The sequence below is a fragment of the Pan paniscus genome, chromosome 13, assembly GCF_029289425.2.
Source record: "Pan paniscus chromosome 13, NHGRI_mPanPan1-v2.0_pri, whole genome shotgun sequence".
NCBI lineage: Eukaryota > Metazoa > Chordata > Mammalia > Primates > Hominidae > Pan > Pan paniscus.
Window position 1 is genome coordinate 121,411,752 of NC_073262.2, and position 14,302 is coordinate 121,426,053.

Consider the following 14,302-nt stretch of genomic DNA (forward strand, 5'->3'; position numbering starts at 1 on the left):
CATTGATTCTTTGGAGAGGATCTCAGAACTCATTGTACTTAACAATTTACAGGCTAAAACCTTTGAAGAGGAATTTATTATATCCTACACCAGGAAGCAGAAGTTGTAGTGACCCGAGATCGTGCCACTGCACTCCACCTGTCAGGGAAACATCTCAAGCATGAGGTCATGAAAGTCAAGGCCCCCAGCTGCTGCCCTTGGGCAACATGGGAGAGGTGAAATTTAACATTTGCTTCTCCTCGTAGTGATTCCCCTCTGAAAATGTCCTAGTTTTTTGGTAAAGGAACGTGCACTGTCTGGTGTGTGGGTCTTGTGAACCCTGAGGAGGTGGAGTGGCAGGAGATGGGGGCTTTCTTCTTTCCCATTTCCTCCTGGTGTCCAGGGAAGATGCCCGGTCACCTTGGGAGGACTGAGACTCGGAGCTCCAGGTAAAACTGGTGGGCTAGGGGAGGTCCTCAAATGTTGGTGAGACCTTGACCCTGGCCAGTATCCAGGTTCTTGACACCACTGCAAGAAGGAATTCAAGGATGAGTCAGAAAATAGTGAAAATATGGAGATTTATTGCAGTGAAAAGTACACATTAAAGAAAGGGGAGTGTGGGCCGGCTCAAGAGAGGCAGTTGCACCAAGAGACAGTTGCACCATAGGGTTTAGAGTTACCATCTTTATGGGTTTCTTTAACCAAGGGGTGAATATTCATGAAGATTTCTGGAAAAAGGTAAAGATTTCTTGGAACTATGGTATCATCCTTTTTTTTTTTTTTTTTTTTTTTTTTTGTGACGGAGTCTCTCTCTGTAGCCCAGACTACAACCTCTGCCTCCCAGTCCCGGTTCAAGCAATTCTCCTGCCTCAGCCTCCTGAGTAGCTGGAATTACAGGCACACGCCACCATGCCCAGCTAATTTTTGTATTTTTAGTAGAGATGGGGTTTTACCATGTTGGCCAGGCTGGTCTTGAACTCCTGACCTGGTGATCCGCCCACCTCGGCCTCCCAAAGTGCTGGGATCACAAGTGTGAGCCATCGTGCCCAGCTGGTGCCACTCATGTTTGCACCAAATATGGGTGCTCCTAGAACTGTCACAGCGCTGGTGGGTGTGTGATTTAATATGTTAATGAGTGTATAATGAGGTCCTAGGTGAAACCTAGGTCAAATCCAGTGCTGTGTTGGTTGCCATCAGTCTTAGCCAGCTTGGCCCACATCTTGATTTTCGGGGTCTTCTCGGCCCTTGCAGCTATTTTAACAGTTTCCTTTTGCTAGTTGTGTGAAGCTGCTGCCTGGAATTGTTTATTTCCCTGCAACCACCGTGTATTATTCCTGCCTAATTTGACTGCCCGCAGAGATTTTTATTCTTTATTTTTAAGGGTTGATGAGGGAGGAGGTCAGTGTTTTATATTTACTTTTTGTTGATTAGGGTCATTGGCCATGTCTAGTTAGGGTATGGAAATTTCTAGCTGCCTGTTTTAAGGGTCCCAAGGGTGGGTTATTAGGAGAGTCTGAATCCGAGGCAGGGATTGGTCGGAATTTTTGTATGACCATTATTTTGACATGGAACTGCCATAATCCAGAAGACACAAACTTTATAAGGAGGTTAAACAAGCAAGGACCAAAGATTAGTAGAAATTAGAGTTATTAAAGGTTCCAGGAAAGGTAGGAACTGTGTCACACTTAGTAGGTATTTTTTTGATGAGGTCCCAGATGGTTTGAGCAGTGTGCTTATTGAAATTATGTAGCCAGGTAGCATGTTGGTAAATCTTTTTGTTTGTTTGTTTGAGACGGAGTCTTGCTCTGTCACCCAGGCTGGAGTGCAGTGGCGTGATCTCGGCTCACTGCAAGTTCCGCCTCCCAGGTTCACGCCATTCTCCTGCCTCAGCCTCCCGAGTAGCTGGGACCACAGGCGCCCGCCACCACGCCCGGCTAATTTTTTGTATTTTTAATAGAGACAGGGTTTCACCGTGTTAGCCAGGATGGTCTCGATCTCCCGACCTCGTGATCCGCCCTCCTCGGCCTCCCAAAGTGCTGGGATTACAGGCTTGAGCCACCACGCCCGGCCACGTGTTGGTAAATCTTTTGAGCTGGCAGTCTAATTAATCCTGAGTTGTTAATATAAAGAACAGGTGTGGTTTATTACTATGTAAACCCCTTTGTTTAGCTAGAAGATAAAGCCTTCTGCTTTTTGATCATTTGAGTGGCTTATGTTTTGGCCCTGTTAGGGCCTCATACAATGGCTTAGCAATTCTGCAAAATCCTGCTATACCCAGGAAAGTTCTTAGGTTTTTTTGTTGTTGTTGTTGTTTATAGAGGTTTTACTTCTAAGTAAACTTTTGTTTGATGGACAAGGTCCACTTTCCTGAGTTTAGAATATACTACAGGTATTTCACTTTTGGTAGAGAAATTTGGGCTTGGATGGAGAGAACTGATTTTTTTTAAGGAAGTTTAGGACTTGAATGGCATTTTTATTTGAGTCTTCTTTAGTGGGGCTGTATACAAAGATGTTATTTACATACTGGAGTGTGGCTGTCCTTTTTAGCTCTGGCTTTCTTAACTTTTGTGTCAAGGCATTTTTGAACAAGCAAGGGCTATCCCTAAAGTCATGAGGCAGTATTGTCCTGGTGTACCATTGGGTAATAGTAGTTTCAGGATTAGTCTACTTGAAAGGAAATAAATTCTGAGAGTCGAAGTGCAAAGGAATACAAAAGAAAGCATTCTTATGATCTAACACTGTGAACTAATTGGTGTTTTCTGGTATTTGGTTAAGTATAGTATAAGGATTTGGCACTATAGGATGTAAGAGAATTATGACCTCGTTAATGGCTCCTAAGTCTTGAACTAGATCATATATATATATAATTTTTTTTTTTTTGAGATGGAGTCTCACTCTGTTGTCCAGGTTGGAGTGCATGGCACAATCTCAGCTCACTGCAATCTCCGCCTCCTGGGTTCAAGCGATTCTCCTGCCTCAGTCTCCCCAAGTAGCTGGGATCACGTGTACCACCACGTTTTTAAAGCATGGCCTCCTGTCCTTCCTGTCCAAAAACCAAATGAAAAATATGGTGTAGGTCGGGTGCTGTGGCTCACACCTGTAATTCCAGCACTTTGGGAGGCCGAGGTAGGTAGATCACCTGAGGTCAGGAGTTTGAGACCAGCCTGGCCAACATGGCGAAACCCTATCTCTACTAAAAATACAAAAATTAGCCGGGCGTGGTGGCGGGCACCTCTAATTCCAGCTACTCTGGAGGCTGAGACCGGAGAATTGCTTGAACCGTGAGGCGGAGGTTGCAGCGAGCCGGGATTGCACCACTGCACTCCAGCCTGGGCGACAGGGTGAGACTCTGTCTGGGGAGTGGGGAGGAGAGAATTAACAAACTATATGACACAAAGGAACAAAAATACACAAGACAGGATAAGAGAGAGGAAGGATACAGGGAGAGCTAACATACATATAGCAGTTTGAAGTCCCGGGAAAGGAGAAAAAAATGGGGAGAAGCAATATTTGAACAGATAATATCTGAGAAACTCCCCAGACTGATCAAAGACATCCAGTCACAGAGTCAAGAAACTAGGAGTCCTAGAATAAATAAGTAGAAAGCCACACCTAGCAACTCAGCTGTCAGCCTAATTGAACTTAATATGCCCTTTCTTCTCTGGCTGCCTGTAAATCACCAATTTTTCAAATGCTGTTAGAACCAGCTGTACCACCCTGCTGGGTCCTTCATTCCTGGCTTGAATGTGATCTTTGACCCTGTATTTATTTTATATTTGCGTGAGTTATGTTTTTAAACTTCTTGACAACTATACTTTGAATATACATGAAACATAGGATTCATAAGACAATACTTTTTTTTTCTTCTTGCTGTAAGTTTTCCGTACTATGTTACTCTTTTCATTTTATTAAAAATAATTCTGGCCATCATCTACGAAATCTGGTCTCAACCTGCAGTTTGAAGTATCCTGCCTTGGCAGACGCGGCAGGGAGGTGCGTGGAGGGAGAAATGAATTAAAAAAAAAAACAACAAAACACGAATATTTAGATTTCTTTGTTCAGCGGCCCCCCTCCACGGATCAGATGACTGGCCCCCCTCGCTCCGAACTGACTCCGGGATCAGTCCGGAAGGCCATTGGGAGAAGCCGAGGGCAGCTTAGCCGCGGCCGGTTCCCGTTCCCTCCAGGACGCGAGGGTCGCCTTGGGTGGGGAACCCGCGACCGGGCGAGGACCTATCCCGGTGTGGGGCTTCCCGATTTCGAAAGAATCTCGCTGCACCCCCGCCCAGAGTTCAGACCAAGCGAAAAGTTATTTGAGAGGCCTCGGGGGCGCGGGGTGAGGAGTCGGTGGCGGAGGCCTTGGTTGGGGCGCCGTGGATATTCCCGAGTCACCGCGTCCCTCTCCTGCAGCCCCCGCGTCGCTGGGAGGAGCGAGGGAGTGAGCGGGAAGGGGTCTAGCTGGCCTTTGCTCGGCCCTCCCCAGCGCCCGGCTTTGAACCCGCCCTGCACTGCTGCCTGGGCGGGTCCGGGGACTCAGCACTCGACCCAAAGGTGCAGGCGCGCGAGCACAACCCATGGCTGCGCTGGGCTGCGCGAGGCTGAGGTGGGCGCTGCGAGGGGCCGGCCGTGGCCTCTGCCCCCACGGGGCCAGAGCCAAGGCCGCGATCCCTGCCGCCCTCCCCTCGGACAAGGCCACCGGAGCTCCTGGAGCCGGGCCTGGTGTCCGGCGGCGGCAACGGAGCTTAGAGGAAATTCCACGTCTAGGACAGCTGCGCTTCTTCTTTCAGCTGTTCGTTCAAGGCTATGCCCTGCAACTGCACCAGTTACAGGTAACCCGCGGGGGCATCGCGTCCTGGGGATGGGAATGGGCACCGGAACAGAGAGGCTAGAGGTGAGCAGACGTTGGACAGAAAGTGAAGGCTGCAGGAACTCAGCTGGGGACCCACTGAGGCTATGGTCATAAACTGGAAATCTGTAGGGAGAATGTGCAAAGTGCAGACAGAGCCCTTTGAGCTGAGATAAACAGGACGAGGAAGGGCGTAAATCAGGACGGCACCAGCAAGTGGGGGATCTGGACGCCGGACTTACAGTGAGCAGAGGTTGAGAAGGGAGCTGTCTTGGGAAGAGAGTGGCAGAGGCAAGTGTGTAAGCTGACAGATATTATGGAATCACTAATTCTGGGCTGATATTGGCTACCACAGACTTCTTCCAAACGAAATAACTTCAGGAGGATTATAGAAACCTCTTGGTTATTTAAAAGGTAAATTTCCTCTTAGGGGAAAACACAATGCTGCTTCTCAGATCGTGGAAGCAAACTCACAGACAGTAAGGAAAAGGTACTTTTTGTTATTAAGAAATCAGTCTGAGGCCGGGTGCAGTGGCTCACACCTGTAATCTCAGCACCTTGGGAGGCTGAGGTGGGCAGATCACCTGAAGTCAGGAGTTTGAGACCAGCCTGGCCAACATGGTGAAACCCCATCTCTACTAAAAATACAAACATTAGCCGGGCATGGTGGCACATGCCTGTAATCCCAGCTACTAGGGAGGCTGAGGTAGGAGAATCGCTTGAACCTGGGAGGCGAAGGTTGCAGTGAGCCGACATCGTGCCACTGCACTCTAGCCTGGTCAACAAAATGAGACTCTGTCTCACAAATAAAATTTTAAAAAAGGGTCGGGGGCGCGGTGGCTTATGCCTGTAATCCCAGCACTTTGGGAGGCCGAGGCAGGCAGATCACCTGAGGTCGGGAGTTCAAGACCAGCTTGACCAACATGGTGAAACACCATCTCTACTAAAAATACAAAATTAGCTGGGCATGGTGGTGCATGCCTGTAATCCCAGCTACTCGGGAGGCTGAGGAAGGAGAATCGCTTGAACCAGGGAGGTAGAGGTTGTGGTGAGCCAAGATCACGCCATTGCACTCCAGTCTGGGCAACAAGAGCGAAACTCTGTCTCAAAACAAAAGGAAAGAAAGAAAAAAGAAATCAGCCTGTAGTCTGTGTTCAGGTTAGTGGTGTTGGGGGAGAAAACCAATGTCTAATAAGAAAGTTTTATACAGCAGAACACAGAAATGAGGCAGGGATGAACAGCTCACTGCTCACTGACAGAGACCGGAAAACCCAACACTGACCAATGTTGGAGAGGATTTAGGGAATGAACCAAAGGGGTTCATACAGGATCTATCTTCCTAATGACTATCAACAAATATGAATGCACCTACCATGTTCTAGGCATGGTTCCAAGTACTGGGATTCAGTGAGATGAGGCTTCTGCCCTCATGGGGCTTAAATGCTCCTCTGAAGAAGATGGAGGACAAAGAGATAAAGCAACAAAAAGTTAACTTCACAGAGAGAACTCTGGGGGAGAAGCTGTTGTAAGGTTGGGGAAGAGGGAGGGGGCTTCGATTCGGGGTGCCTCCACAAGGACACTTGGTTGTCAGGGACTGATAGGAGTAGGCTGGTCCTGGGCTGGGGTAGCCAACCATCTGCTGGTCATGTGTCTGTGCTGGGAAGGAGTCAAAAGTGAGGAGGAGCTGTGGGGACTGGGGACAGGACTGGCCTTTGAGGACAGCCTTGAAGATCAAGATAAGGGCCCTGGTTCCTCTGAGGGGCCATGGTGAGCTCTTGAGCAAGCATGGGGTGAAGACGGCCTGCATGGAACACTGTCCAGGCTGTGGTGTGCGTAGTAGGAGAGGTGCAGAGGGTCTAAGGTGATGAAGGCTCAGGCGTGGCAGGATCCAGGATGGAGAGGCAGATCTGAGCCACACTCCAGAGAAAGCTGGAATGGAGGTTGAGGATGAGGGAGAAGATGACTCTGAGGGCAACGAAGGGCAAAACTGACTACAACCAGGGCTGCATCCTCTGCCCTGTCCTGGTGGCTGCTGTCTCTCCTGCAATCTTCCCTGTTGGGCTCATGTTTGTGAGACTTGGGGGTGTGAAAATAAATAATTCAAAACCTAAGCTGTTGGAACTTTAAAATATGTTGAGCCTTAGGGGAATGTGATTATGTGATTATGGCACTCAAGTCACATAAGCAGGCTGCTGTAACCTAAGCAGCTGTGACCTTTGTTTCTCTGATTTTAGATTAACTTTCTTTACCTCTGTTGTTTTGAAAATGTTGTAAATGTCTACAGGAGGCCAAGGAAGATGCCTTCCCTCTTCACTGTTGAACTTCATTATAGATTAACTTCCTTTTACCTTTCTCATGCAAAGATTTCATGCCTATCGCATTGCTTTAAGAAGAAATGTTAACTACACTATTTTAAATTGGAAAGGAAATGAAAACGAGACACATGGAAAAGAAAACAAATGATAACTAATTAAATTGTAACTCATAAACCAGCCTTGTGTAGAAAATGTTATAACCCTATGAAACTTTGTTTCCTGTCTATATAAGCAAGGACTTAACTTTTAACTTTGGAGCACTGATCCCATTTTTCTGGAGTGTGTGCTTCCCAAATGGCTATTCCCAGCTTTTCACTTGAATAAAATGTTTAAAACTGGATTCTGATTCTTTTGATTATTTCAGGTTGACAGGGGGCAGGTCACAAAATACTGAGAGATGGTTTTGAAATCACTTCTTGTGAACCCAGATCCTTTAAGCCAGTGGTCCCCAGTCTTTTTGGCACCAGTTTTGTGGAAGACAATTTTTCCATGGACTGGGGTGTTGGGGATGGTTTTGGGATGATTCAAGTGCATTACATTTATTGTGTATTTTATTTCTATTATTGTTATATTGTAATATATAATGAAATAATTATGCAACTCACCATAATGTGGAATCAGTGGGAGCCCTGAGCTTGTTTTCCTGCAACCAGACTGTCCCATCTGGGGGTGATGGGAGACAGTGACAGATCAGGCATTAGATTCTCTTAAGGAGTGTGCAACCTAGATCCCTCACATATGCAGTTCACAATAGGGTTTGTGCTCCTATGAGAATCTAATGCCAGCACTGATCTGACAGGAGGCAGAGCTCAGGTGGTCATGTGAGTGATGGGGAGTGGCTGTAAATACAGATGAAGCTTTGCTCACTCACCTACTGCTTACCTCCTGCTGGGAGGCCTGGTTCCTAACAGGTCACAGACTAGTACTGGTCTGTGGCCCGGTTGTTGGGGATCCCTGCTTTAAGCCAAGAAAACAGACTCCTGTTAACTTCTTCTGCTTGGTTTAACCTCTAGAAATGGGAGAGACCCAGTAAATGCCTCAAGGGTGAGAACTAAGGATTTCTTAGGGGCAGATTTGCTTAGGATGATGTCTAGAGCAGTAACTAACCAAAGAAATTCTAGATGGCTTTAGGATGAGGAAGAGGAAGCAGGGGAAAGTCAGGAAGTATGGCTTTTTAAAGGAGAGTCTAGGGCTGGGATATAGCAGAGCCACCTGGTTTCAGTCCTTGTATCCCAAAGATCTTGGGGCACACGAACCTGGGCCATCCCATGGGAAATACATTAGCCCTTCCCATTACATGTGGCTAGTGTGAGTTAATAGAGGAGTGTTGTACATCTATAAAACTCAGTTAATAACCTTTTAAAATTAGAGAATGTGTTTCAGTTACTCACTTTGTATCAGTTAGAATTTGTTAGGTTGCCACTCAAACTGGCTTAAACTATAAAGCAGCTTTATTGGCTCATAGAACTGAAAACACCAATAGTTGAGTGTCCTTCAGGTGTATTTATTCTAGAGATTCAGGAAGTCATCAAAGCTACAGCTTTGGCTGGGTGTGATGGCACAAACTTACAGTCCCCCAGCTACTTGGGAGGCTGAGGCAGAAGGATCCCTTGAGTTCAGGAGTTTGAGACCAGACTGAGAAACATAGCAAGACCCCATCTCTAAATTTAAAAAATGGCAGCTCTGTTTTTCTGCAGTTCCCTTGGCTCAGCTGTCTTGCAGGAGTTGGTTGACTGGCTTGGCCTGGGTTAATTGCCTATCCATGATACCACGATAGTGGCCAGGTGGAGATAGACATACCCTAATTAGCTTACCTCTGTGGAGGTTCACCCTCAAGCTGGGATTAGGGTCCCTCCCACCCAAACCAGGTGTCTGCCACACAAAGGGGAGGACGGCAATGGATGTAGGAACAGCCAACCACAATGTCCCTTGTGCCCTCAGTTGTCAAAAACTGCATTAGCACACATAAAAGTAATAAAAATCAGCTTTGAGAAGCATTGTAGCACTTAAGGGAGTGTGGTAGGAATTAGGACATGTAAAAGTCATACTACATAAATGCCAATGCCAGTGCCTTTCTCTTTCCTAATAAAAATTACATTGAATGCTGGAAAAATGGAATGTAAACATATGTTGCATTTATGCCAAATTAATATATTTCAAACATATTGATCCTGAGAATTATGAGATATCTATTCTGTAGCTCTTTTTGTGCACTGCCTGGCTTGGTGACCCTTCCTGTGCCCCCCAGTGCCCAGGAGATTAATGATTTAATCCCCCCAGGTGCCCCAATGTCCTAAGTACATATGTGTCATTTTATGTTATCATATTTCTCTTTCTTTCTTTTTTCTTTTTTTGAGACAGTGTCTCACTCTGTCACCCAGGCTGGAGTGCAGTGGTGCGATCATGGCTCACTGCAGCTTTGACCTCCTGGGCTCCAGCTGTCCTCTCACATCAGCCTCCCAAGTAGTTAGGACCACAGGCATGCACCACCACTCCTGGCCAATTTTTCTATTTTTGGTAGAAAGAGGTTTCGCCATGCCCAGGCTGGTCTTGAACTCCTGAGCTCAAGCAATTCACCCAGTTTGGCCTCCCAAAGTACTGGGATTATAGGCATAAATTACTGTACCTGGCCATCATGTATCTTGTTTCTTATCATCACTTGTTTATATGGCTTAGAGATTGGGCTGTGAAGCTGTGAGGGCTGGGCCTATGTCTTTCCTACCTCTTTCCCCCAAGTGCCAGTCACGGTCTTAGGCATAGGGGAGGTGCCATGAGTGGTACTGAGCAGTGGATACATCTGATGGTAAACTTATTTGTGACACTCTTCTTCCCAGCTTCCTGATCTGGGTTGTTTGACATAATATAGAGTGAAGAAAAGACAATGAGGGAGGTGGGCAGATTGAACAAGCCTGACCCTTCAGTTCTCAGTGTTTGAGGTTTCAGAAACTAAATGTTGTCAACACATTCAGCATGGGCAGATTACTGGGGACTGACCCACACTGGCCAAATCCAGAGAAACAAATGTGTGGACTGGAGTGCCCAACATGATTATATAATGAGGAGGTGCTATGGTTTGAATGTTTCCTAAAGTTCATGTGTTGGAAGCTTGATCTCCAATGCAACAGTGTTGAGAGGTGGGACCTTTAAGAGATGATTGGAATGATTCTGAATGATTAGTTATCATGGGAGTGGTTACTGATAAAAGATTATTTTAACCCCTCCCTCCCCACCATACCCACATGCCCTCTTACCCGTCTGCTTTCTGCCATCCGATGACATTGCAAGAAGGTCCTAACCAGATACAGTCCCCTCAGCTTTGGACCTTCCAGCCTCCAGAACCGTAAGAAATAAATTGCCGTTCTTTATAAATTACCCAGCCTCAGATATTCTGTCATATCAATACAAAACGACTAAGACAGGAAGTCAAGCCTCCCAGGAATCATAATACTCCATTGCACTAGAACTCTCTGTTCTAGTTATCTATTGCTGCATAACAAACTATCCCAAACCGTGGTTGCTTAAAACAACAAATATTTTGTTATAGTCATAATTTTGTGTGTCAGGAATGTGGGCAGGGCACAGTGGAAATGACTTATCTCTGCTTCATGATGGAGTGGACCTTCAGCTCAAATGGGCAAAATGGAGAGGATTGCTCAAGTGAGGCCATATGTCTGGGCCCTGAGTCTGGCTTTTAGCTGCCATGTCACATCTTCTGGAGCCGGAATGGCCAAGATGAGTTTTCTAGTTGCATGTTTTGTGCCTGGCCTGGTTTGGCCAGAACAGCTGGTTATCTTTCTCTCTTCATGTGACTGGCTTGAGCTTCCTTACAGCATGGTGGTCTCAGAACACTTGGACTTCTTGCATGTACTGGCTTCCCCCAGAGTGAATGTTCCAAGAGACGGAAAGTAGTAGTTGCAGTTTCTTAAGGCCTGGGCCTGAAAACCAGCACAGTATCATTTCCACTGTATTCCACTCATCAAAGCAGTTACAGAGCCCACTGAGATCCTGGAGACATGGACTTCACCTCTTAATGGGAGGCATGTCAAGGAATCTGTAGCTATCTTTAATCCACTACACCCTTTTCCTAGGATTCAGGTACCTAGGGAGAGAAATTATTAACTACGTTACTGAACAGCTTGGAAGGACCCAGAACTAAAGGAGTAGAATCGTATGGAAGAAAATTCCATCTAGGCCTTGGAGAAACCCTTTTGAATGTACTTCTCTGGTGACTCTCCGTTAGGTTAATTATCTCTCTCCCTTGGACTGTGAGTGATAAATGCTGCCAAATTCTTCCTATTTGGCTTCCTTCTTCTGGATTTTGTAAACACCACTCCCATTCTGTTAACACATTCTTTCTTCAGTTTGACAAAAACCTTTGATTAGATAGATTTTCTTCCCTAGCACTCATGTTACCATCAGGCCTTCCAGAGATTATTGTCCAGTTACCTTGACTGGACTTAAGTGTTTTTCAGGGCCATCTGGTAGACATCTATAAAGTTGTCCTTGAGGCTGTAGCAGAACAGGGAACATGGCCCAAAAGCCTCAGAGATGGGAATATGAAACTAAGTATTAAGGTGAAATATGTGTGAGTTATGCCAATTTAGCAATTACATTGCCAGAATGAATCATAGCAATTTAGCATTTGCCCTTACAGATAAACTGCTGTAGGCAAAGAGACATGCAAGAATATTCAAGGCAGCCTTATTTGTAGTCAGGAAAATTAGAATGATTTAAATGTCCCATAGTAGGGAACTAATTAAATTATGGTACATCCATATGATGAAATTTCATGCAGCCATTAAAAAGGTTAGGGACAGATCTATTAATATTTATTGCTTGCTAAGAGATGGAAAGAACATGTTGAAAAAGAAAAACTTTAGCTGAATTAAGTTTAACAGAGTTTAAATGAGCAAAGAACAATTCACAAATCAGACAGCATCCCGAGCCAGAGTAGGCTCAGAGACTCCAGTGCAGCCATGTGGTGGAAGAAGATGTATGAACAGAAAAAGGAACGTGACATACAAAAAATGGAAGTGAGGTACAGAAACAGCCGGATTGGTTACAGCTTGGCATTAGCCTAATTTGAACACGGTTTGAACAGTTGGCCACCTCTGATTGGCCAAAACTTGGTGATTGGCAGAAGAGTAGGCTACAGTCTGTATACAACTCCATTTACGTTATAGTTTGTAATGTGCTGAGAAACCTTTAGGCCAAACTTAATATATAAGGAGGCAGCTTTAGGCTAAACTTGAACTTGATTTAACAATTCCCCACTTTCGGTTATTTCAGTTTTAGAGGATGACCAAGACTTTACTCATTGATGTCATTATCACCATTGTAAATGTATTTATTTGGTCTTGGAACCCACTGGGAAATAGCAGAGCAGTGGGTTTTGTAAGGTGGGAACAAGGACTTCAGGTTATTTTTTTGTGAAGGTTAGAGTAGAGGGTACCTCCTTATGGTGGGATGTCCTGTTTACAGAAGAAAAACAAAACTTAGTCTGTTCTAGGATCTATTTGTTTCCTTAAAGTCTTAGTTTGATTATGTCACATTTAGCATAAATGACTCTATTTTGGTTTGGTGTGGTCTGTTGGAGGCTAGTGCATGAGCTTAGTCGAAAACAATGGCCTCCCATAATTTGTTTCCAATTTCTCCTCTTTTGGTCAGTTTCTTACTTAGGTAAGAGTATGAGCAAAACTTAGGGCCTTAGCACTGCTCTCAGTTACCTCATTTTGTGTTTCTGGTCTCAGCACATCATTCATAGGTTATGGTGCCTCTCATGGTCACATATATCTTTTAGCTCTTTTCATTCCAGTTGAAGAGAGACCATTTGACATTCTAGAGATGGCTGCATGCAAACATTTAAAACTTTTGAGAGAATACAGTGCACCATGGAGACTACTGTTATGACTATCAAGAGGATAATACCTAGAGTTTGGACTATGCTCCTTAGCCAGGTTCCCCATAAAACAAACCAACTAAAATCAAATAGATCAAAGAATCAGCTAAAGACTCTACTTGCTTTAAGTAAGCAGTCTCTTTGTTAATCCCCTACAACTGAATCTCTAAAATACCAGATGTGATGGAAGTGCCAACAGCTGCATAGATACTTCCCTGTTTAGCCAGCAGGTAATCTAGAGCAATTCTATTATTTAGCATAACTTTCAGAAGAGAATTTTAAGTCTGTTGTGTAACCATATCCTTTACAGTAGAATCTGCTAGAGAGCCTATCATGAGGGATAAATTTCTTTCTTTCTTTCTTTCTTTCTTTTTTTTTTTTGAGATGGAGTCTCGCTCTGTTGCCCAGGCTGGAGTGTAGTGGCACGACCTCGGCTCACTGCAAGCTCCACCTCCCGGGTTCACGCCATTCTCCTGCCTCAGCCTCCCGAGTAGCTGGGACTACAGGGGTCCGCCACCACTCCCGGCTATTTTTTTTTTTGTATTTTTAGTAGAGACGGGGTTTCACTGTGTTAGCCAGGATGGTCTCGATCTCCTGACCTCGTGATCTGCCTGCCTCAGCCTCCCAAAGTGCTGGGATTACAGGTGTGAGCCCCTGTGCCCAGCCAAGTTTTGTATTTTTAATAGAGATGGGGCTTCACCATGTTGGCCAGGCTGGTCTTGAACACCTGACTTCAAGTGATCCAACCGCCTCGGCCTCCCAAAGTACTGGGATGACAGGCATGAGCCACTGCACCCAGCTGAGGGATAAATTTCCAATCATTGCCTCATTTACTCCAAACCATGGAAAAAAGGACCTAATACATGATGCCCTTTGAGAAGAGTTAAGACCTCCTGGCAATGATCTTTTTAAACCATGATGTAGGTTAACAGGAGTGGACCAGTGCTCTGTTTCTGACAGACTATGAGGCAATGTATGTGTCATTAAAATTTCCCACCTACATTGGCCCTTTGTCTTCCATCTATCAAGGCATAAGGTTATCCATGTAATAAGGCTGGCTGCAAAATCTTTCACAAATAAAAGTACACCCCATGAGTGCACACAACAGACCCCCTTTTCACTTCTATTATTCGTAGGGGCATAAACAAAGAAAAAATTGAAAGATAAGAGTCTCGTGATAGTAAAGAAGTCTTGATCTGTGATCTTGGGAAAAAGTCTACATCAAGGATACCGTCTTCTTCTGGGGAGAAACTTCCCTGGTTAG

The 14,302-nt window shown here is 45.3% G+C and overlaps 1 protein-coding gene across 1 annotated transcript in view; it reads left to right on the forward strand.

Annotated features, from left to right (window-relative positions):
• Window positions 1–2,703: 2,703 nt before the first annotated feature.
• The window catches only part of CYP27A1 (cytochrome P450 family 27 subfamily A member 1), a 35,245-nt gene continuing 23,646 nt past the window's right edge, over window positions 2,704–14,302 (forward strand). Inside the window, exon 1 of the mRNA XM_003818630.5 lies at window positions 2,704–4,807. Within this exon, the coding sequence (XP_003818678.2) occupies window positions 4,553–4,807 (255 nt within the window). The 5' untranslated portion in view covers window positions 2,704–4,552. The remainder of the gene's footprint in view (window positions 4,808–14,302) is intronic.